Below are 23,244 nucleotides of genomic sequence, written 5' to 3'. Positions count from 1 at the left end.
CCCATAGGGCACACTCCATTGCAGACTGTCACTGACCCATAGGGCACTCTCCATTACAGACTCACTGACCCATAGGGCACTCTCCATTGCAGACTGTCACTGACCCATAGGGCACTCTCCATTGCAGACTGTCACTGACCCATAGGGCACACTCCATTGCAGACTGTCACTGACCCATAGGGCACTCTCCATTGCAGACTCACTGACCCATAGGGTACTCTCCATTGCAGACTCACTGACCCATAGGGCACTCTCCATTGCAGATTGTCACTGACCCATAGGGCACTCTCCATTGCAGACTCACTGACCCATAGGTTACTCTCCATTGCAGACTCACTGACCCATAGGGCACTCTCCATTGCTGACTGTCACTGACCCATAGGGCACTCTCCGTTGCAGACTGTCACTGACCCATAGGGCACTCTCCATTGCAGACTGTCACTGACCCATAGGGCACTCTCCATTGCTGACTGTCACTGACCCATAGGGCACACTCCATTGCAGACTGTCACTGACCCATAGGGCACTCTCCATTGCTGACTGTCACTGACCCATAGGGCACTCTCCATTGCAGACTGTCACTGACCCATAGGGTACTCTCCATTGCTGACTCACTGACCCATAGGGCACTCTCCATTGCTGACTCACTGACCCATAGGGCACACTCCATTGCAGACTGTCACTGACCCATAGGGCACTCTCCATTGCTGACTGTCACTGACCCATAGGGCACTCTCCATTGCAGACTGTCACTGACCCATAGGGTACTCTCCATTGCTGACTCACTGACCCATAGGGCACTCTCCATTGCTGACTGTCACTGACCCATAGGGCACACTCCATTGCAGACTGTCACTGACCCATAGGGCACTCTCCATTGCTGACTGTCACTGACCCATAGGGCACTCTCCATTGCTGACTGTCACTGACCCATAGGGTACTCTCCATTGCTGACTCACTGACCCATAGGGCACTCTCCATTGCTGACTCACTGACCCATAGGGCACTCTCCATTGCAGACTGTCACTGACCCATAGGGCACTCTCCATTGCAGACTGTCACTGACCCATAGGGCACACTCTATTTTCCTTTGAGTCAGATGGGTGCCATGTAGTGTTGTGGCCCTGTTGTTTTGACATTGTCAGCCCTTCTGATCTGTTGAGAACTTGTGAGCAATTCTCCAAGTGCCTGGCCCTCCCTGCAAAATATTGTACCCCAGTGATTTACCCTGAGCTTATTGTTCCAACACAAAGACAGATGTAGTATCACAGACTTATCTGAAGATTCTTCGCAAGTGGAATAAGTCATTTAATTCTAGTAAATATTTTTGGCTGTAAAGCTCCTGCAGTTTCTATCTATGATAAGTTTGCAGATAAATAAGCCCTGCTGTATTTAATTTCATTTGTAATATTTAGCATTGTTGAACTTCATTCGCCTGGTTGCAGTACTTGAGTCTTTCAGTGTCTTTGCAAAACCGTGCTTTCATTGCAATGTGTCATGAGCACTTTTCTACCATGTCCTTGCCGTCGTCTCCACCATCCGCATTTTCAGTGGCATTGTCATTTTCATGCAGTATTCTGAACTGTTCAATGCAACTGCAGTAGGCAAGACATCAAACCTCCATTACTCACTTGTTCTGTTTGTGTTCTCTTTTCCTTCCTCATCTGCTGAGGTTGCTTTCTCATCCACCAACCCCTGAGATGCAAAGTTGATGGATGTGGCAAAGTGCTGTCATAATTAGACCTGCACAATTCCCACATTTGTTCTGGCCATGTAATCAAAATCAGAAACAGAATAAATGGTGGCACAATCTACAGTGCTAAAGTGTGAGAAACAAGCAAAATTTTTGTTACTGTTTTTGTTTTTGAAGCAGTTGGAACTCATTGATTCTGACGATCTCTTTTTCTTCCCTCTTAATTGCAGAAAATTGTATTCTTCATGGAGATGAAACATATGCCGTCCTTAACCGTTTGGTTAATGACGGAAAGAAGCTCTTCCTCATCACCAATAGTCCCTTCAACTTTGTGTACGTAATAATTTTCACCTACGTGGTCAGAGATTTTCTGAATGGCATACCTTTTCTTGTTAAATATGGGGCTTAAAACTGCTCATTATGAGTACTGGAGAGGGTCCAGAGGAGGTTTACACGGATGATCTCGAGAATGAAATGTATGAGGAGCGCTTGATGGATATGGACCTGTGCTCACAGGATTTTAGAAGAATGAGGGGAATCTCATTGAAACTTCCTGAATATTGAAAGGGATTCTGGGTGTCCTGGTGCATAAGTTACAAATGGCTATTGCACCATGTGGAAAGCAATTAGGAAAGCTAACGATGTTACTTTTATAGCAGGAGAACTGGAAAATAAAGATAAAGATGATCATTTATTTATTTATGAAATTAGAGAGACCATATCCAGAGTACTTTGTGCTGTGTTGGTTCCTTTAGAAGGGTGTAAATGCATCAGAAGGAGTTCACAGAAGGTTTACTAGACTGACATCTGGGATAGATGTAATACCTAAGGGAAAGTTGGACAGACTAGGCTTGCACCTTTAGAATGAAGGTGACATGATTAAAACATTTAAGGTTCTGAGGTACATGAGGTGCAGATGCTAAAATCTGGAAAAACACGATACTCAAGGAACTCTATACAGGTCAGGAAGCACCTAGAAGAGAAATGGACATTGTTTTATCGGTTGAGACCCTTTACCGGGATTGAAAGATGAAGGGGAAATGACCGGTATAAACTGATGGAAGAAAGGGGTGGAACAAGGAGCTGCAGCAGAGGCAGTGCAGAGAGGAGTAAATAAAAGTACAAAATGGACAAATTGAGTGGCCATTGTTGGGAGTGGGCCAGTGGGGAGAGTGTGAGTGACAGGCTTCGGCTCAAAGGAGGCTTTGGCCCAGGGTAACTTTCTGTGGTAAACTATGTATACCTGTCTGGACACGCCCCTCTGCTGACTGCTCCTGTGGCTCTTCTCACAGACCCCTGTATAAAGGCAATTGGGGCACTGCTCCTCCCTCCGTCTCCAAGATGTCGTGGTCCCTTTTGCTGCTAATAAAAGCCTATCGTTCACCTCCCATCTCCGAGAGTTATTGATGGTGCATCAATTTTATTAGCAGCAATTTTAAAACATGGAGAGCATTTTACGACCAGACCGATTATATCTCGACCCACAATCCCAGGAAGCCGGCGATGCTTTCGAACTCTGGCTAGCATGCTTCGAATCGTACTTGGAGGAGATTCATGTGACCGACCCTGCCACAGGGTTCTCCTCTCCAGAGAGAGTGCAAGGGTCTACTCCATGATCAGGGACCACTCCATGATCAGGGACCAAACGGACTACCGGGGTGCGATGGATGCTCTCAAGACAATACCGGCGGCCGGTGAACACCGTCTACGCAAGACATCGCTTAGCGACACGGCGGCAGCGGGCCGGAGAGTCGAGCGCTGAGTTTGTCTGGGCCCTACAGACACTCGTGCGGGCCTGTAATTGCAGGGGACTGACGGCGGAATAGCATGCGGAGCTGCTAGTAAGAGACGCCTTTGTTACGGGGATCAGGTCAGTGTACGTGCGCCAGCGGCTGCTGGAACACGCCGATCTTACCTTACATTCGGCGATCGAGCTGGCCGACACGCTGGAGGCTGCTCTGCATGATGCTGACGCTGTCCAAGCGCGCGATCTCCCGCCGGCCTCATGGACGCTGCAGACCCCACAACCCGCCGGCGAATCGACCTCGGCTGCTGCCAGTCGCGAGTCTGTGAAGTCCCCGCAACCCGCCGGCGAATCGACCTCGGCTGCTGCCAGTCGCGAGTCCGTGAAGTCCCCGCAACCCGCCGGCGAATCCGCCTTGGCTGCTGCCAGTCGCGAATCCGTGAAGTCCCCGCAACCCGCCGGCGAATCGACCTCGACTGCTGCCAGTCATGAGTCCGTGAAGTCCCCGCAACCCGTCAGTGAGTAAACCACAGCTGCTGCCAGTCGCGAGTCCGTGAAGTCCCCGCAACCCGCCGGTGAATCGACCACAGCTGCTGCCAGTCGCGAGTCCGTGAAGACCCCGCAACCCGCCGGCGAATCCGCCTTGGCTGCTGCCAGTCGCGAATCCGTGAAGTCCCCGCAACCCGCTGGAGAATCGACCTCAGCTGCTGCCAGTCGCGAGTCCGTGAAGTCCCCGCAACCCGCTGGTGAGTCGACCTCGGCTGCTGCCAGTTGCGAGTCCACGCAGTGTTAATTCTGCGGACTCGAAAAGCACCGCCGAAAATGCTGCCCGGCCCGAGAAGCTACCTGCTCCAGCTGCGGAAAGAAGGGCCACTTCGCCAAGGCCTGTAAGTCCAAACCACGAGCGGGGTCGAGCAGCGCCATGTGCGAGACATGGGGGTCACCATCTTGGTCACCACCATCTTGCCTGCCCACCGCGTGCGAGGCATGGGGGTGACCATCTTTGTCGGCGCCACCTCGCCCTGCCCCCGACTCACGGGTGCTTACCGGTCACCAAGACGGCGATGCAACTCTGGCCTCCATGACCCTCGACCAAAGCGCTCCACATCAGCTCGCAAGGTCAATGATGGACATCCTGGTGGAGGGGCACAGGACTAGCTGCCTGTTTGACACGGGCAGCACTGAGAGTTTTATTCACCCGGACACAGTGCAACGCTGCGGACTCGTGACATGGCCGGTAAGCCAGAGTGTCACCATGGCTTCTGGATCGGATTCCACAGACATCCGGGGGGGTTGTGTAGCGACATTGGTGGTGCAGGGCACAGAATATCGGGACTTTGCATTACTGGTCATGCCTCAACTGTGTGCCCCTGTGCTATTGGGGCTCGTCTTCCAGAGCCACCTGAAAGGTGTGACAATGGAGTATGATGGGCCCCTCCCACCAATCACTCAGAAATCCCCAGTTTTGTGGGACTTCGTCATATACCCTGCTACTGACTACACACACACTCACCGACCCGCACATCCAACCCAGCACCATGCCGACAGCCGCGCTACTGACACCACTTGCAGCCTCTCCATCCTCAAGATCCCTCCCCCACCGCTGTTCGCCAACCTGACCCCCGACTGTAAACCTGTGGCAACTAAAAGCAGGAGGTACAGCGCAGGGGACAGGGCCTTCATTCAGTCGGAGGTGCAGCGGCTGCTCAGGGAGGGGATCATTGAGCCAAGCACAAGTCCTTGGAGGGCCCAGGTGATCGTTGTTCGGACTGAGCAGAAAAATAGGATGGTTGTGGACTATAGCCAGACCATCAATAGGTTCACACAGCTTGATGCGTACCCCCTACCCCACATCACGGATATGGTCAACCAGATAACTCAGTACAAGGTGTACTTGACCATAGACCTGAAATCCGCTTAACACCAGCTCCACATCCACCCGGAGGACCACCCCTACACTGCCTTCGAGGAGGGCGGCAGGCTCTATCACTTCCTGCACGTCCCATTCGGTGTCACAAATGGTGTCTCTGTCTTCCAGAGGGAAATGGACCGGATGGTGGACCAGTGCCAACTGAAGGCCACGTTCCCATATCTGGATAACATCACCATCTGCAGTCATGACTGGCAGGATCACGACACCAACCTCCAACGATTTTTCCAAGCGGCCAAAGCTCTTAACCTCACCTATAACAGGGACAAGTGTGTGTTCGGAACCACCCGACTTGCTATCCTTGGGTATTTCGTGGATAACGGAGTCATTGGCCCTGACTCCGACCATATACGCCCCCTGTTGGAACTCCCTCTTCCCACCACCCTCAGAGCCCTCAAACGGTGCCTGGGCTTCTTTTCCTATTACGCCCAATGGGTCTCTCACTACGCAGACAAGGCCCACCCCCGGTCAAGTCCACCACATTTCCCCTCTCAGCCGAGGCCCACACGGCCTTCAGCCACATTAAAGGGGACATTGCCAAAGCAACGATGCATGCGGTGGACGAGACCATTCCCTTCCAAGTAGAGAGTGACGCCTCCGACTTTGCGCTGGCTGCTACCCTCAATCAGGCAGGAAGGCCAGTAGGATTCTTCTCTCGTACCCTTCAAGGTCCTGAAATTCGGCACTCTGCGGTGGAGAAAGCAGCCCAGGCCATAGTGGAAGCTATTAGGCACTGGAGGCACTATCTCGCCGGCAAAAGGTTCACCTTGCTGACCAACCAGCGCTCAGTTGCGTTCATGTTTGCAACCAACAGCGGGGCAAAATCAAAAATGATAAAATTTTGAGGTGGAGAATCGAACCTACAACTATGACATCCTGTACCGGCCTGGAAGGCTTAATGAGCCTCCGATGCCCTATCCCGGGAAACGTGTGCCAGCGCGCAGCTCGACCGGCTATACTCCCTCCATGCAGATCTTTGTCATCTGGGGGTCATCCGACTTTACCATTTCGTGAAAGCCCGGAACCTGCCTTACTCCCTTGAGGAAATCAGGACGATGACCAGGGACTGTCAAGTCTGTGCTGAGTGCAAACCGCACTTCTACTGTCCTGAAAAGGCACAACTTATCAAGGCCACCTGCCCCTTTGAGCGACTGAGTGTCAACTTTAAAGGCCCCCTTACCTCCACAAACCGCAATGTGTACTTTCTCAACATTATCGGCGAGTACTCACGGTTCCCCTTTGTCATCCCCTGCCCCGATACCACTGCCACGTCCGTCATAAAAGCCCTGCGCCAGCTCTTCACTCTGTTCGGATATCCCTGCTATATCCAGTGATAGAGGGTCCTTGTTTATGAGTGACGAGCTGCGCCAATACCTGCTGGCTAGGGGTATTGCTACTAGTAGGACCACGAGCTATAATCCCTGGGGAAATGGACAGGTGGAGAGGGAAAATGCCACAGTGTGGAAGGCCGCACACTTAGCCCTTGGGTCAAAGGGATTGCTGGTCTCTCGCTGGCAGGAGGTCCTCCCCAAGGCACTCCACTCCATCCGCTTCGTTATGCACGTCCACCAGTGCCACCCCTCATGAGCGACTCTTTTCCCAGGAAGTCTGCCACTGGGACCACCCTACCGGTTTGGCTGACGTCCCCAGGGCCAGTGCTGCTCCGGAAACATGCGAGGAGCAATAAATACTCCCCAATGGTTGAGAGGGTTCACCTACTTCATGCGAACCCCCAGTATGCCTACATGGTCTTACCTGATGGGCGGGAGGACACGGTCTCCATCCACGACCTGGCGCCCGCAGGAGCACCAGACCCTTACCTCGAACACTCCACGGTGACTATGAACCCTGTACCCACCGATGTATATACCCACGAGACACCGCGCACACCAAGCCCTACACAGACACCTCACGACACTCCCATACCGGGCGCCATGCACACGCATGAGAGATTACTGACGCCTAATGGGCTGGCACCTTAAGTCAGGCCAGAGCCAGCACAACCACCGTCACCGGTGCAATCACCACCGGTGCTACGTAGATCGCAGCGATGGACTCGACAGCCTGATAGACTTAACCTATAAATATACTTGTAAGACACTTTGCCCCGTGGGGACTCTCTTTTAAAACAAAGGGGGGGTATATGTGGTAAACTATGTATATCTGTCTGGACACGCCCCTCTGCTGACTGCTCCTGTGGCTCCTCCCACAGACCCCTGCATAAAGGCGATTGGGGCACTACTCCTCCCTCAGTCTTCGAGATGTCGTGCTCCCTTTTGCTGCTAATAAAAGCCTATCGTTCACCTCCCGTCTCCAAGAGTTATTGATGGTGCATTACTTTCTGTTAAGTCTCCCTTTTCTCTTACTGTGTCAGGGGTATTTAGTGCTGTTTAAATGACATTATGTGTTCTCCACGCCAGCTGCTGGAGCCCTGGGAGGCCCAGAGTCTCTCGGGGAACTACATTTGCATGGTGTATCCAGCTGCAGCTCCTTGAAGACCATGTTAGGGTTCTGAAGCAGCAGCTGGATGACCTTCAGCTTGTATGGGGGAGCGAGAAGATCATCCATCGGAGTTACAAGGAAGCAGTCACCCCCAAGTTGCAGGTGACAAGTAGCTGGATGACTGTCAGAAGGAGGAATGGGAAGGTGAAGAGGCAGTTAGTGCAGAGTACCCCTGTGGCCATTCCCCTCAATAATAAGTATACCATTTTGGATACTGTTGTAGGGAATGTCACAGAGACTAGGTTACTGGCACTGAGCATAGGTCCGTGTGCAGAAGGGAAAGTGGGAGAAGAGGGGAATGGTAGTGATAGGGGACTCAATAATCAGAGGAACAGAAAGGAGATTCTGTGGACATGAACACAAATGGTACATTGCCTCCCAGGTTGCAGGGTCAGGACGTCTCGGATGACGTCCACAACATTTTGATGGGGAGGGGGAGCAGCCGGATGTCTTGGTACATATTGTTACCAATGACATAGGTAGGAAAAGCAAAGAGAATTCAGAGAGCTAGGCAGAAAGCCGAGAAGCAGGACCTCCAGGTTAATAATTTCTGGATTGCTGCCTGTGCCACACGCCAGTGAAGGCAGAAACAGGATGATTTGGCAGATAAATGTGTGGCTGAGAGGCTAGTGCAGGGGGCATGGCTTCAGGTTCTTTGATAATTGGGATCTCTTCTGGGGGAGGTAGGACCTGAACAAAGGGGGACGAGTTGCACCTGAACCCGAGGGAGACCAATATTCTCGCGGACGGGTTTGTTAGAGCTGTTGTTGAGGCTTTAAAGTAATTTGGCAGGGGCAACTGGAGTGAAGGGACTCAGGATACAATGGATGGTAAAAAAGCAAAGATTTCATGCAGTCGGACTGTCAGGAAGGGCAGGCAGATGATGGGTTACACATAGCATCAGAGGGATAAGGTTGGCAGAGGGGGTGGCATAGCTCTACTGGCATCAAATCGGTAGAAAGATGAGACATAGGATTGGAAGATGTTGAATCCTTGCGGGCTGATTTAAGAGACTGCAAGGGTAAAAGGACCCTGATGGCAGTTACATGCAGGCCTCCAAACTGTAGCTGGGATGTGGACTGCAGAATACAATGGGAAATAGAAAAGGCATGTCAAAGGGGACTGTTATGATAATCATGGAAGATTTTAACACGCAGGTTGATGGGAAAATCAGGTTGGAAAAGGGTCACAAGAGTGAATTTGTTGAATGCCTATCAGGTGGCTTTTTAGAGCAGTTTGTTGTTGAGCCTACTGGGGATCAGCTATACTGGATTGGGTGTTATGTAGTGAACCAGAGGCAATTAGGGAGCTGAAGGTAAAGGAACCCTTCGGAGACAGTGATCACAATATGATTGAGTTTAACTTGAAATTTGATAGGGAGAAGGTGAAGTTTGATGTAGCAGTATTTCAGCAGAGTAAAGGAATTTCCGTGGTATGAAAGAAGAGGTGGCTGAAGAAAGTTGGAAGGAAATGCTGACAGGGATGACAGCAGAGCATCAATGGCTTGAGCTTCTGGGGAAAAATGAGGAAAATGCAGGATAAGTGTATTCCAAAAACAAAGAAATACTTAAAAGGCAATCCAGTAGAATGATGACTGACAAGAGAAAACAAAGCTAATGACAAACCAAAAGAGAGGACATACAACAAAGCAAAACTTACAGGGAGATGGAGGATTGAGGAGCTTTTGCAAACCCACAGTAAGCAATCAAAAGAATCATTAGCAGGGAAAAGATGTAAGCTAGCAACCAATATGAAGGAGGATGGAAAAAGCCTTTTCAAGTATATAAACAATAAAGGACAGTTAAGAATGGGTATAGCACTGCTAGAAAATAAGGCTGGAGAATAATAATAGGGGACAAGGAGACAGCAGATGAATTAAGTGAGTATTTTTCATCAGTCTTCACTGTGGAAGAGACTAGCAGTGTGCCAGGTGTAGAAGGGTGTGAGGGAAGAGAAGTGGGTGCAGTTACTGTTACAAGGGAAAAGGTGCTCAAAAAGCTGAAAGACCTGAGCGTACCTAAGTCACCCAGACCAGATGAACTACACCCTAGAGCTCTGAAAGAGATAAAGGTAGAAATTGTGGAAGTATTGGTAATGATCTTTCAAGAATCATTGTGCTCTGGCATGGCTCCAGAGGACTGGAAAATTGCAAATGTCACTCCACTCTTTATAAAAGGAAGAAGGCAGCAGAAAGGAAATTATAGACTAGTTAGCCTGACCTCAGTGGTTGGGAAGATGTTAGAGTCAATTGGTAAAGATGAGGTTATGGAGTACTTGGCGATACAGGGGAAGATAGGACAATGTCAGTGCGGTTTTCTTGAGGGAAAACCTTGCTTGATGAACCTGTTAGAATTCTTTTGAGATTACAAGTAGGAAAGATAAAGCGGATGCAATGGATGTTGTATATTTGGACTTTCTGAAGGCCTTTGACAAGGTTTCACATGAGGCTGCTTACCAAGTTAAGAGCCCATGGTATTACAGTAAAGTTACTAACAAGGTTAGAGCATTGGCTGATTGGTAGGATGCAATGAGTGGGAATAAAAGGATCCTTTCCTGGTTGGTTTTCCTAGTGGTGTTCTGCAGGGGCCAGTGTTGTGACCACTTCTTTTTATGCTATATATCAATGATTTAGATGATTGAATAGATGGCTTTATTGACAAGTTTGCAGATGATAAGAAGATTGGTGGAGGGGCAGGTAGTGTTGAGGAAAAAGGAAGGCTGCAGAAGGACTGTTGGAAAATGCATGGTCATACACTTTGTTACAAGAAATAAATGTGCGGACTATTTTCTAAATGGGGAGAAAATCCAAGATGCAAAGGGACTTGGGAGTCATTGTGCAGAACACTCTAAAGTGTAACTTGCAGATGGAGTCGGTGGCGAGAAAGGTAAATGCAATGTTAGCATTTATTTCAAGAGGCCGAGAATACAAGAGCAGGGATGTGATGCAGAGGCTTTGTAAGACACTGGTGAGGCCTCACCTTGGGTATTGTGAACAATTTTGGGCTCCTCATCCAAGAAAAGATGTGCTGGCATTGGAGGAGGTTCACAAAGATAATTCCAGGAATGAAATGGTTATTGTATGAGGAACATTTGATAGTTCTAAGTCTGTACTCGCTAGAATTTAGAAGGATGAGGGGTGACCTCATTGAAACCTTTTGAATGTTGAAAGGCCTAGATACAGTAGATGTGGAAAAGATGTTTCCCGTGGTGGGAGAGTCTAGGAGAAGGCTCAGCTTCAGAATATAGAGGCATCCATTGAAAACAGGTACGGAGAAATTTCTTTTGCCAGATGGTGGTGAATTTATGGAATTTCTTATCACAGGCAGCTGTGGAGGCCAGATTGTTGGGTGTATTTAAGACTGAGCTTGATGGGGTTTTGATTGGCCATGGCATCAAAGGTTACAGGGAGTGGGGCTGAGGAGGACAAGAAAAGGATCAGCCATGATTAATTGCAGAGTAGACTGGATGGTCCAAATGGCCGCATTCTGCTCCTATGGCTTATGATCTAAGAGGTTGAGATTCTAATGAGATAGATTGCTGAGGATTTTTTTTCTGGTGTGCGCAATGAGAACTAAAGATTAATATGTAAGAAACAAAAGTATTCCCATTTAAAATGGAGATAAGGCAACAGTTTTCTTCCGGACACAAGTCTTTGGAGTTCTCTTCCTCAAAAGGCAGTGTAAGCTCAAATTTATTAAGTAGAAGGATGAAAGCTTTCTAGGGATTGGCAGTTATGTGATTAGTGAGAGCAGCCATAGTTATTGAATGGTAGAGTAGGTTTGTAGGGACAACGACCTGCTCTTCATTTATATGCTTGTTTGAAATGTTCTTTGGATTTAATAGGCAGCAAAGAGACTAGAAATTTTTCATTGGCTTTTTATCACCATGTTTGATTACCTAAAAAGCTGCTCCTGAAACTCCAGGTAATAAAAGAAGCACAAAAGGACAGCACAGTAGCCTAGTGGTTTGTGTAACACTTTTAAAGCGCCAGCGTCCCGGCTTCAACTCTGCCTCTGCCGTGACCACGTGGGCTTCCTTCCTATGCTTCCGTTTCCTCCTACATTCTGGGTTGTGGTGAGTAAGTTGTGGGCATGCTATGTTGGTAACGCTTGAAGGTCATCCCATCACATGTTGGTCATCGATGCATGTTTCAACAAACATGTGAAAAATAAAGCTAGTCTTTGAATCCAGGTTGTCAAAGTTGTTTGATATTGTTCAGCTGCAGTGCCAGAATTCAAGTAATCTTTCTGCTTTTGGATGTTTCCTGGACTGCAGTCACAAATTGCTGACTCGGAAGTTTGTACTTTGGACTGTGCCCAAAGTAGTTCTAACATGAACTGTTTGAGGACAGCAATATGATTAATTAAAATTTACAGCCAAAGCAAGCTACTCAGTCTAGGTCATTACTGCTTTTATACTTTACATTAGTTGACTCAATCTAACTGTACTCATCATCTAGACCTTTCGTCCATGTGTATTTAGTTCTCCTTAAATGTGCAGAGTTATAAGACTACTCTGTGGTTATAAGCTGACTGTTCTTAGCACATTTTTTATTCAGTAACGTTTCTCCTGATTTTTTTTATTGGTTAATCATTGGTCTTGTTTGTACCTTTTGGATGGCAATAACTAACAGAATCTTCCGTACAACTACCTTTAATAAAGGTTTCCTGAGGTCAAGAGGTCAACTTTCTAAGCTGCTGTGGTCTTCTTCAATTTTTGCCCTCTCTACATTTGAGTTTGTATTTCAGAAAGAAATCTCTTTTTTTCAGTGCTGTCATACCATATTATTTTATTTCCACTATGGTGACCATTATTCTGCAGTACATTTGTTTAATATAATTCTTCATTTGAATTCTGTTCTTGACAGAATCAAGGGTAAAGAATTTGAATGTAACAGACAGTAGTTACCCCTGTGTGTTTTAGTTTTACTTGTGTTTCTTTTGTTTTTGTTAACCATTGATCCTGCTAATTAACAGTAGAGCAAAAACATTCTGTCCAGCTCTCTGTAAACACATTTCTTGGAGTGTTTTAGGTATTTAACAAGGATAGTACTAGGTCATTAATAGAGGTTGTTTAACTCTGTGTTTGAACCAATCATTTTGATCATTGATGGGAGGGTAGGTTGGTGTTATTCACTGGGTGCAAAGTTCAGCCTTTTAGTGCCAATTACATTGATTTTCCTTTTCCAGACCTGGCTTTTGAAAGTATTTGTAATACTGCATTCCTGAATATCACCTTTGTCTTTGTAACCAGAAGTCATCTAAATCAAATTATCATCCAATTGAAAATGACAAAACCTTGCTAAGCTAAAACCATGGAATTCGGGCTAATGTAATGGAAGTGCTTTGTCTAAAACATACCAATCTACACACTCAGTAGCCACATCGTTAGGCACGGTAAGTATTGTATAGGAGCCACTGAGTATATTTCTATATGCTTGTGGTCTTCTGCTGCTGTAGCCCATCCACTTCAAGGTTCAACATGTTGTGTATTCAGAGATGCTTTCCTAAGTGGCAATTCAAAATATGAGATAAAGTTAGGAAAACATCTCTCCAAAATTTCTTTAGACTAGGGCAGGTTCAGTACATATGAATGAGAGAAGCCTTGCCACTTTTGCATTTATCACAAACCGGACTAACATTAGGGTAAAATCGAGACAATTTAGATTTGGACATATGGGCCCTATGAACAATCTTAAACTGTAAAAGACAGTGGCGAGCACAAAGAGAAGTTGAGTTAACTGACTTGAGAACTGAGTCCCAAACCACATCAGATAAGGGAATATTCAAGTCATGCTCCCAAGCCATTCTGATTTTATCCAAAGGGGCTAATTAGTAAGGGTACTAATTTATCACGAATAAAAGATATTAAGCCTTTACCCAATGGATTAATAGTAAGAAACAGGTCCATAGCGTTTTTCTCAGGCATTTCAGGAAAGTTGGGTAATAAAGGATTAATGAAGTGTCTAATTTGGAGGAATCTAAAGAAATGGGCATTAGGTAGATTAAACTTAGCAGAAAGTTGTTGAAAAGATGCAAAACAATTATCAATGAAAAGATCTTCAAAATACCTAATCCCCTTTCTATACCAATCATAGAATGTTGAATCGTGATAGAGGAAAAAAAAGATGATTATGTAAAATAGGACTAGAAAGGGAAAAACCATAGAAACCATTAAATTTCCTAAACTGGGCCCATATTCACAGAGTATGTCTAACAAAAGGATTAACAATTAGTCCAGGCAAACTACTAGGGAGTGCAGATCCAAGAAGTGCAGAAATGGAGAGATCCTTGGTGGAATTCAGCTCCATTGCTACCCAATTAGGGTGGTCAGACTGGCTATGAAAAATGACCAGAAGGTAAGACGACGAATGTTAGCTGCCCAATAATATAAATGAAAATTAGGTAAGGCCGTGCCGCCTTCTTTTTTAGATTTTTGAAGGTAAGCTTTATTAATTCTAGAACATTTACCCTTCCATAAATAGGACAAAATAATAGTCTAAGGAATCAAAAAAGGTTTTAGAAATAAAAATTGGAATAGATTGAAATAAGTATTAAAAATTTAGGGAGAATATACATTTTAATAACATTAACACGACCTACCAATGACATAGATAAAGGTGACCATTGTGACAAGCTCTGTTTTGTAGAATGCAAAAGATTGGCAAAATTTTTGCGAAAAAGGTCCTTAAAATTCCTTATAACTGTAATACCAAGATAGGTAAATTGATTATCAACCTAACCCTCTGATAGCTATTTTTGGTTCCTTGGGTGAGATGGATATACATTTGAGCTCGACTAAACGTCGAACATTATCTTTTGCTTCTCTTCTGGCTAGACGTCTAATTCTTCTTAGATGGAGAGATGTTGCCCCACCCACGCATGCTCAATGGCTCAATGATATTAAGGTCCTGTTTAGACCTTGAAAAAATTCACTATTCAATTCTTAATTTGGACATAAAGTTAAATAAGGTCTGAGGGCCTTTTATTGAATATTTTCATAACCTTTCTTCTGATTAAGTTTCTTTTTCAGTCCCTTTCAGCTTTTTTTTGGTGGTAGGCATTATTATCTTCTGTTTTCACTTGTATTTACAGTTTTGGAGGTTTGAATGTTCTGATTTATATCTCCTACATTTTGCTGTGGTTGGTCTGGAGTTTTTTTTTCTTTGCGGGGGTGGGGGGCCACTAACTTTACACGACTTTAATTTGGGTGTTTTTTCAATTATTATTGTGAATTATATTATTATTGTATGTTTATCTTGCACTGTATTAATTTCCTATCTTGTTTTTGGTTTTTTTTTTGCTGTAGTGTTGTAGAAAATGCATTAAATAAATAAATAGATAGATAGATAGATAGAAAGAAAAAAAGTGATGCTTTTCTGCACACCACTATTGTATTGCATGGATATTTGAGTTACTGTTGCCTTCCTGTCAGCTTGAACCAGTCTGGCCATTCTCCTCTGACGTCTCTCATTAACAAGGCATTTTTGCCCACAGAACTGCAATGGATGTTTCTCTGTAAACTCTAGCGACTGTTATGTGTGAAAATCCCAGGAGATCAGCACTTTCTGAGAGGCTCAAACCACCCTGTTTGGCACTAACAATCAGCCCTGGTCAAAATCACTTGGATCACATTTCTTTCCCATTCTGATGTTTGGTCTGAACTGGATCGCTTGACCATGCCTACATGCAATGTTTGCATTGAGTTGCAGCTACATGATTGGCCAATAAGATATTTGCGTTAATGAGCAGGTCTAAAGTAGCCACTAGGTGTGTGTACCAGTGCAGCTTTGTATTGACAAGGTGATTTTCAATATCCACTCTTCTTGGACAGTGACAAGGGAATGAAGTACATGGTGGGCAAAGACTGGCGGGACCTTTTTGACTTGGTGATCGTTCAAGCCGACAAGCCGAGCTTTTTTACAGATAAGCGCAAGTATGTGGTACAGTAAGTGGGGGATAATTTTGATAAAAAAATATAATGATTTAACTCTATTTGGACTACAGTGATTTTCTTTTTCATGTATGAAGTTATTTATCATCAAAAGGATAGATTAAAGGTATTTAATGAAAATGTTTTTGATCTGATTTTAGATTTTATTTTATTTCTTACATCCAAGGGAGTAAAAAATTTTTATGTTGCATTTCCATTGCAATGTACAAGCAATAAAGAGGGGAAATATGGGAGGATATTGCTTCAGACACTGATCGTGTACATAATTATTTTGTATACATCTACGTACAGTTCGATAGGTCAATGTGTATTGATAAAACTGATTTACACTTCATGTAAATAGAAGGTAATTGATGCAGTGATAAACATGAAATTTGATAATTTTTTTTAGCAAAGTCATTAAAAGTAAGACAATACAAGTTAAGAACAACCTGGGTATCTACACTTTCATTGTTGCTATGATTGGCAACATGGGCTATGACTAACCTACCTGGGCTACAACTTTTCTCTTCCTTTTTATCATTTCTGACTGATCAATGGTTTATTTTGTTTTGCCAGGCCTTTCCGAAGACTGGATAACATGGGTACACTTCAGTGGGACAAAATTAGCTCATTGGAGAAGGGCAAGATGTATAAACAGGTCAGAATAATAGGTCTACTGTATGTTCAACAATAGTCTGAACTGCTTTGCAAAAGGTATTCAAGTTGATGCCTACTTGGCTAGTGGACACCACTTGTTCTCAAACCGATGTTTTTCACTTTACAAAACAATCGGTCAAAATGAGAATTAGTGAAGTGACTTCATTTCTTTTCTGAATGGGACTGTAAACTAAAGCTGGACAGTCTCGTCTAACATAAACGTCCAAAACCAGGACTATGGGACTTGAGCACTTTCTTTAAGAAATCAAATTTTTCTGATTTCTGTTTGGGATCCTTGAGGGAATGTGTAACTCGAGAGCTAAAGCAGGAAGGCTACTACTCAACCCGTTGAGAGTTTGTGTGGCTCATTACAATAATAAATTAATTAACCCTAATTCGGCAATTTTTTTTCCTTTTGGGAAGTTATTTAGTGTTGGATACCAAGATTGAATGTGCCATGTTATCTGTGATCAATAACAGGAAAACTGCAAATGCTGTGTAGAACTTGCACCCAGCTAGATTATCAATATTGTTTGAGGAGCCCAAATTGAACAGGTGTTATATGTGCTCCAAATCTTTGTGATATCTGATTCAGCTCCAGCTTGTAAGTTGAGAATGAGTAGACATGGATTGTAATACTCAGAAGCAAATCCTGTGTTTCATTAATGACCAGCTCAGTCCTGGCTGTGTCCCTGATATTAACACTTTCATTTCAAAATGGTGAACTATCTTTTTTCTGTTGATGGTGCTAGTCTCCGTATGATTGGCTATTCCATTTAAACTGTAACTAAAGTGTATTCTATCCATTTCAGTATGCCGCATGTTGATTTAGTAAGTTGTCGGTTTTATGTTTTACCGGGCAGCAGTTACTCTGATGCTGTTACAGCTCAGTGCATTCTGGAGTCCAGAGTTCAATTCTGGTGCCGCCTGTAAGGAGTTTGTACATTCTCCCTGTGAACCGCTTAGGTTGCCTCCAGGTTCTTCAATTTCCTCCCACAGTTCAAAGATTTATGGGTTTGTCAGTTTAATTGGTCATTGTAAATTGTCCTGTGATGAGGCAAGTGTTAATTAGGAGGATTGCTGGTCGGTACAGCTCGTTGGGCTCGAAGGACCAATTCTCCACTAAGTCTAGACAGATCTGGAACTTACTGCCTTGTTGCAATGATTCGTGAATGTTTCAGTGCATATCTTCAGCTAGAAACCTGAAATGAAAACAGAAGATGCTAAATAAACTTGGCGTGTTGGGCAATATCAATGGAAAGAGAAAGCAAAGCAGTAACAAAGATATAAAATATTAAATGTTTCTCTTTTCACAGTTGCTGTTAAGTTTATTCATCATTTTCTGTTTTTGTTTCTATGGTAGTAGTATTCTCATTTTATAAGAGCATTTTTCCTTTTATATAACCATTTTACAATTGAAATATGACTCAAAAGGTCTGCAGTATTTCACTAAACTCTTGCTGGGGTTGGCTTGCATGTTTTATCTAATTTCATCCTTTTCTGTGTTTATCCAAGTAGAGGACCTGGAATTTTAACCCTAGTTTGCTTATTGACAAACGAGCAGCCAATAGTGATAAAGTAATTTCTCTAACTGGAAAAGGATATTCTGTTGACTACCCTAACAACTGATTATAGGCAGGGACTTGCCAGGGTCATTTGGCTGGAATTTTGTGTTTTGAGGAGCTTAACAATAACCTTCAAGAAATTGAATTTTTTTCCAAAGATGTTATCCTTGAAGGTATTAGATATTTTTCAATGCGTGAGGCAGTCATTGCTAAATGCACACAAAAATGTAGACGATCTATTTATTACCCTCATTGTTCTTTATGGAAGCTTGCAGCTCACCCTGCAGAACCTACTGTCTGCCTGGCATTATGGGGCTGCAAAGGGAACAGCCACTGGGACTGTCACAGAGTGACCTGTGGACCAGTGCTACTTGGACACAAGCCAGGGTCTGATCAACCCAGCTGGCCGAGGGAGTCTGTTGCTGAAACACCTTATGACCCCAGGATACATCACAGTTATGTATCTCAGCAGCACATAAATCAGCTAGTGAGCTATTTGAAAACAAGTGCCTGAGATGGTAGAAGATTTCATCGACGTTTTACATTCTTTTAGGCAGTCCTTCAGGGTCAAAGGTGACTTTCTGCACTCCAGTAGCCAGTGTGAGAAGTGAAGTATTTTGCACGGGTGGGGGATGGGGGAGAGGAGGTGGCGAGCCTCTACATAGTTTGTGAGTTTATGCACTCCTTCCACTTGCGTCTGTTTCAATATTCCAGAGCTTCTGAATACCATCCCAATTGCTCCTTTCCACTCTCCCTGGTCATGGAGCACAAGTCGTCAGGAATTGACAGGAATGTTGCATTTCTCCAAGGATGTCTTGAGAATCCTTGTCTCTTTTGAACCATTTGTTAATATCTTCTCGTGGCTGAGCTTAGAATAGTGTCTGTTGCAGAAAGTCTCGTGTCAAACATGCAAATAATATAACCAGCTAAGTAGACAAATAATTAATGATTGAAATCCATTGCATGATTTGAAATGAATTAATTGTAATGAATTGACAGTCTTTGTGGGCAGTGATTCTTGGCCATGGGCCTCAATTAACCAAAGGCCTGCCTGGAGGTAGTGAAGAAGTTACCGTGCTGTCCAGTAACTGAGCAGTTCCACTGAGCAAGGTACCAAGGAAGAGATGGGAATAGTGTTGAACAGCACCAAACACTTTGAATATATTTCTACTTGTTATTATTATTTCATGTATTTCTTTACACACTAAAACCCAATCTACTTGGTTTATTTTTTTTTATTAAGCAAGAGAAGTACCAATTAGACCTTGGCTTGTCAATCCTGTGTCTTTTTGTACAAACGTTACTTGCAAGCAGCATGTATGCCACTTTAGTGATATGGTGAACTTGTTTTGTACAGAAAGGTCAGTGGCTGGAAAATAGAGAGGTCAGATATTGGTCAATGGTGGTAAGTTTCCATCATCATACCTCAGCAACCTACAATGGTACAACGCAACACATACAACACGCTGGAGGAACTCAGCAGGTCAGGCAGCATCCATGGAAATGTGCAGTCAACGTTTAGGGCCGAGACCCTTTGTCAGGACTCAGTCCGAAACGTTGACTGGTCATTTCCACGGATGCTGCCTGACCTGCTGAGTTCCTCCAGCTTGCAGCTTGTTGTACGTGTTGCTTTGACCACAGCATCTGCAGTGTACTTTGTGTTTATAATGGTACAAGATGGAAGTGTGGTAAATGTGAAGGGAAAATACCGAAATAAAACAGAAACTGACTAAATGAGATTCAGATATGTGGGGGGGGGGGGGGGGGGAGCAAGGGTGTGAACACACGTCTGTTCAATGTTTAAATTAATTTATTATCTAAGTACGTTTATGTCACCCCTTGATTCAGTTTCTTGCAGGCATTCAGAGAAGAAGAAATACAGTAGAATCAATGAAAAGCTATGCACACACTTACAAATTGACAATCAACCACTGTGCATGTCAGGATGAAGTGCATTGAAGTAGCTGCTGGGATGGTATAGTAACTTGCAGCTCGGACACTGGTGTATTCCTGTCTGTCTGAAGTTTGCACATTCTTCCTGTGACCATGTGGGACCACATTTCCTTCTATATCACAAAGCTGTGCAACTTGGTAGAAAAATTGACTGCTGTAAATTCCCTCAAGAGAGCAGCTGAGAGATGGGAATGTAGTGAGAAGCAAAATGGATCACAGCAACTGACTGCTGAGCATTTCACGTGGACCCAGCAGGCCAAAGGACATCTCTCTCTGCTGAGCATTTCACATGGACCCAGCAGGCCAAAGGGCCTCTCTCTCTGCTGAGCATTTCATGTGGCCCCAGCAGGCCAAAGGGCCTCTCTCTATGCTGAGCATTTCACGTGGACCCAGCAGGCCAAAGGGCCTCTCTCTCTGCTGAGCATTTCATGTGGACCCAGCAGGCCAAAGGGCCTCTCTCTCTGCTGAGCATTTCATGTGGCCCCAGCAGGCCAAAGGGCTTCTCTCTCTGCTGAGCATTTCATGTGGCCCCAGCAGGCCAAAGGGCCTCTCTCTCTGCTGAGCTTTTTGCGAGGACTCAGCAGGCCAAAGGGCTTCTCTCTCTGCTGAGCATTTCATGTGGCCCCAGCAGGCCAAAGGGCCTCTCTCTCTGCTGAGCATTTCACATGGATCCAGCAGGCCAAAGGGCCTCTCTCTCTGCTGAGCATTTCACATGGACCCAGCAGGCCAAAGGGCCTCTCTCTCTGCTGAGCATTTCATGTGGACCCAGCAGGCCAAAGGGCCTCTCTCTCTGCTGAGCATTTCATGTGGACCCAGCAGGCCAAAGGGCCTCTCTCTCTGCTGAGCATTTCACGTGGACCCAGCAGGCCAAAGGGCCTCTCTCTCTGCTGAGCATTTCATGTGGACCCAGCAGGCCAAAGGGCCTCTCTCTCTGCTGAGCATTTCATGTGGACCCAGCAGGCCAAAGGTCCTCTCTCTCTGCTGAGCATTTTGCGTGGACCCAGCAGGCCAAAGGGCCTCTCTCTCTGCTGAGCATTTCATGTGGACCCAGCAGGCCAAAGGGCCTCTCTCTCTGCTGAGCATTTCATGTGGACCCAGCAGGCCAAAGGGCCTCTCTCTCTGCTGAGCATTTCATGTGGACCCAGCAGGCCAAAGGGCCTCTCTCTCTGCTGAGCATTTCACGTGGACCCAGCAGGCCAAAGGGCCTCTCTCTCTGCTGAGCATTTCGCATGGACCCAGCAGGCCAAAGGGCCTCTCTCTCTGCTGAGCATTTCGCATGGACCCAGCAGGCCAAAGGGCCTCTCTCTCTGCTGAGCATTTCGCGTGGACCCAGCAGGCCAAAGGGCCTCTCTCTCTGCTGAGCATTTCGCGTGGACCCAGCAGGCCAAAGGGCCTCTCTCTCTGCTGAGCATTTCATGTGGACCCAGCAGGCCAAAGGGCTTCTCTCTCTGCTGAGCATTTCACGTGGACCCAGCAGGCCAAAGGGCCTCTCTCTCTGCTGAGCATTTCATGTGGACCCAGCAGGCCAAAGGGCTTCTCTCTCTGCTGAGCATTTCACGTGGACCCAGCAGGCCAAAGGGCTTCTCTCTCTGCTGAGCATTTCACGTGGACCCAGCAGGCCAAAGGGCCTCTCTCTCTGCTCAGCTTTTTGCGTGGACCCAGCAGGCCAAAGGGCCTCTCTCTCTGCTGAGCTTTTCGCGTGGACCCAGCAGGCCAAAGGGCCTCTCTCTCTGCTGAGCTTTTCGCGTGGACCCAGCAGGCCAAAGGGCCTCTCTCTCTGCTGAGCATTTCGCATGGACCCAGCAGGCCAAAGGGCCTCTCTCTCTGCTGAGCATTTCACGTGGACCCAGCAGGCCAAAGGGCCTCTCCCTCTGCTGAGCATTTCATGTGGACCCAGCAGGCCAAAGGGCCTCTCTCTCTGCTGAGCATTTCATGTGGACCCAGCAGGCCAAAGGGCTTCTCTCTCTGCTGAGCATTTCACGTGGACCCAGCAGGCCAAAGGGCTTCTCTCTCTGCTGAGCATTTCACGTGGACCCAGCAGGCCAAAGGGCCTCTCTCTCTGCTGAGCTTTTTGCGTGGACCCAGCAGGCCAAAGGGCCTCTCTCTCTGCTGAGCTTTTCGCGTGGACCCAGCAGGCCAAAGGGCCTCTCTCTCTGCTGAGCTTTTTGCGTGGACCCAGCAGGCCAAAGGGCCTCTCTCTCTGCTGAGCATTTCATGTGGACCCAGCAGGCCAAAGGGCCTCTCTCTCTGCTGAGCGTTTCACGTGGACCCAGCAGGCCAAAGGGCCTCTCTCTCTGCTGAGCATTTCGCATGGACCCAGCAGGCCAAAGGGCCTCTCTCTCTGCTGAGCATTTCGCGTGGACCCAGCAGGCCAAAGGGCTTCTCTCTCTGCTGAGCATTTCATGTGGACCCAGCAGGCCAAAGGGCCTCTCTCTCTGCTGAGCATTTCGCATGGACCCAGCAGGCCAAAGGGCCTCTCTCCCTGCTGAGCATTTCGCGTGGACCCAGCAGGCCAAAGGGCTTCTCTCTCTGCTGAGCATTTCATGTGGACCCAGCAGGCCAAAGGGCCTCTCTCTCTGCTCTATGACTGTACATGGACCGTGAGAATGCAAAACAAAAGTTGCTCTGGGCTGCATGTTTGAATTGCAACCTTGAGGTCATTTGAAAGCACTTTGTCCTGAACATTGCACTGAATGTGCTGGGCAGTGTGCCAGCACTGCTGTTACTGCAGGCAATGGGTACCTGTTAGCAGAATATGAATGATCTCTGGAGATGGCACTCTGCTCAGGCTGTACCTCCAATGTTGGCAGCTCTCTTTTACCTCGGGTTGGAGGAGCAGCACCTGGCAGCCTCCAACCTGACAGCGTGAGCGTGATTTCTCCCTTATCCCTTTTCTCCCTTTTTTCCATTCCTCTCTTAGCAAAGGGCTTGAAGCAAAAGTTTTGGGCACCCTGCATGGTCAGTACTTAGTAACACCCCCTTTGGCAAGCATCATAGCTCGTAAACGCTTTCTGTAGCCAGCTAGGAGTCTTTCAATTCTTGTTTGGGGGATTTTTGCCCATTCTTCCTTGCAAAAGGCTTCTAGTTCTGTGAGATTCTTAGGCCGTCTTGCATGCACTGCTCTTTTGAGGTCTATCCACAGATTTTCGATGATGTTTAGGTCAGGGGGCTGTGAGGGCCATGGCAAAACCTTCAGCTTGTGCCTCTTGAGCTAGTCCATTGTGGATTTTGAGGTGTGTTATATGATCTTTATCCTGTTGTACAA

General features: G+C 46.2%; 1 protein-coding gene across 3 annotated transcripts in view; it reads left to right on the top strand.

The window, feature by feature from the left end:
- Positions 1–23,244, top strand: part of LOC140742020 (5'-nucleotidase domain-containing protein 2-like) — a 99,362-nt gene that overhangs the window by 51,938 nt on the left and 24,180 nt on the right. For all 3 annotated transcript variants that reach the window (XM_073072699.1, XM_073072701.1, XM_073072698.1), the window contains exons 8-10: positions 1,924–2,026; positions 15,703–15,804; positions 16,381–16,462. In XM_073072699.1, the coding sequence (XP_072928800.1) occupies positions 1,924–2,026; positions 15,703–15,804; positions 16,381–16,462 (287 nt within the window). The remainder of the gene's footprint in view (positions 1–1,923; positions 2,027–15,702; positions 15,805–16,380; positions 16,463–23,244) is intronic.

This window comes from Hemitrygon akajei, chromosome 19 (assembly GCF_048418815.1).
Source record: "Hemitrygon akajei chromosome 19, sHemAka1.3, whole genome shotgun sequence".
Classification (NCBI taxonomy): Eukaryota; Metazoa; Chordata; class Chondrichthyes; order Myliobatiformes; family Dasyatidae; genus Hemitrygon; species Hemitrygon akajei.
Note: the sequence above shows the minus strand (reverse complement) of the source record. Positions and strands in the feature narration are given on the sequence as shown.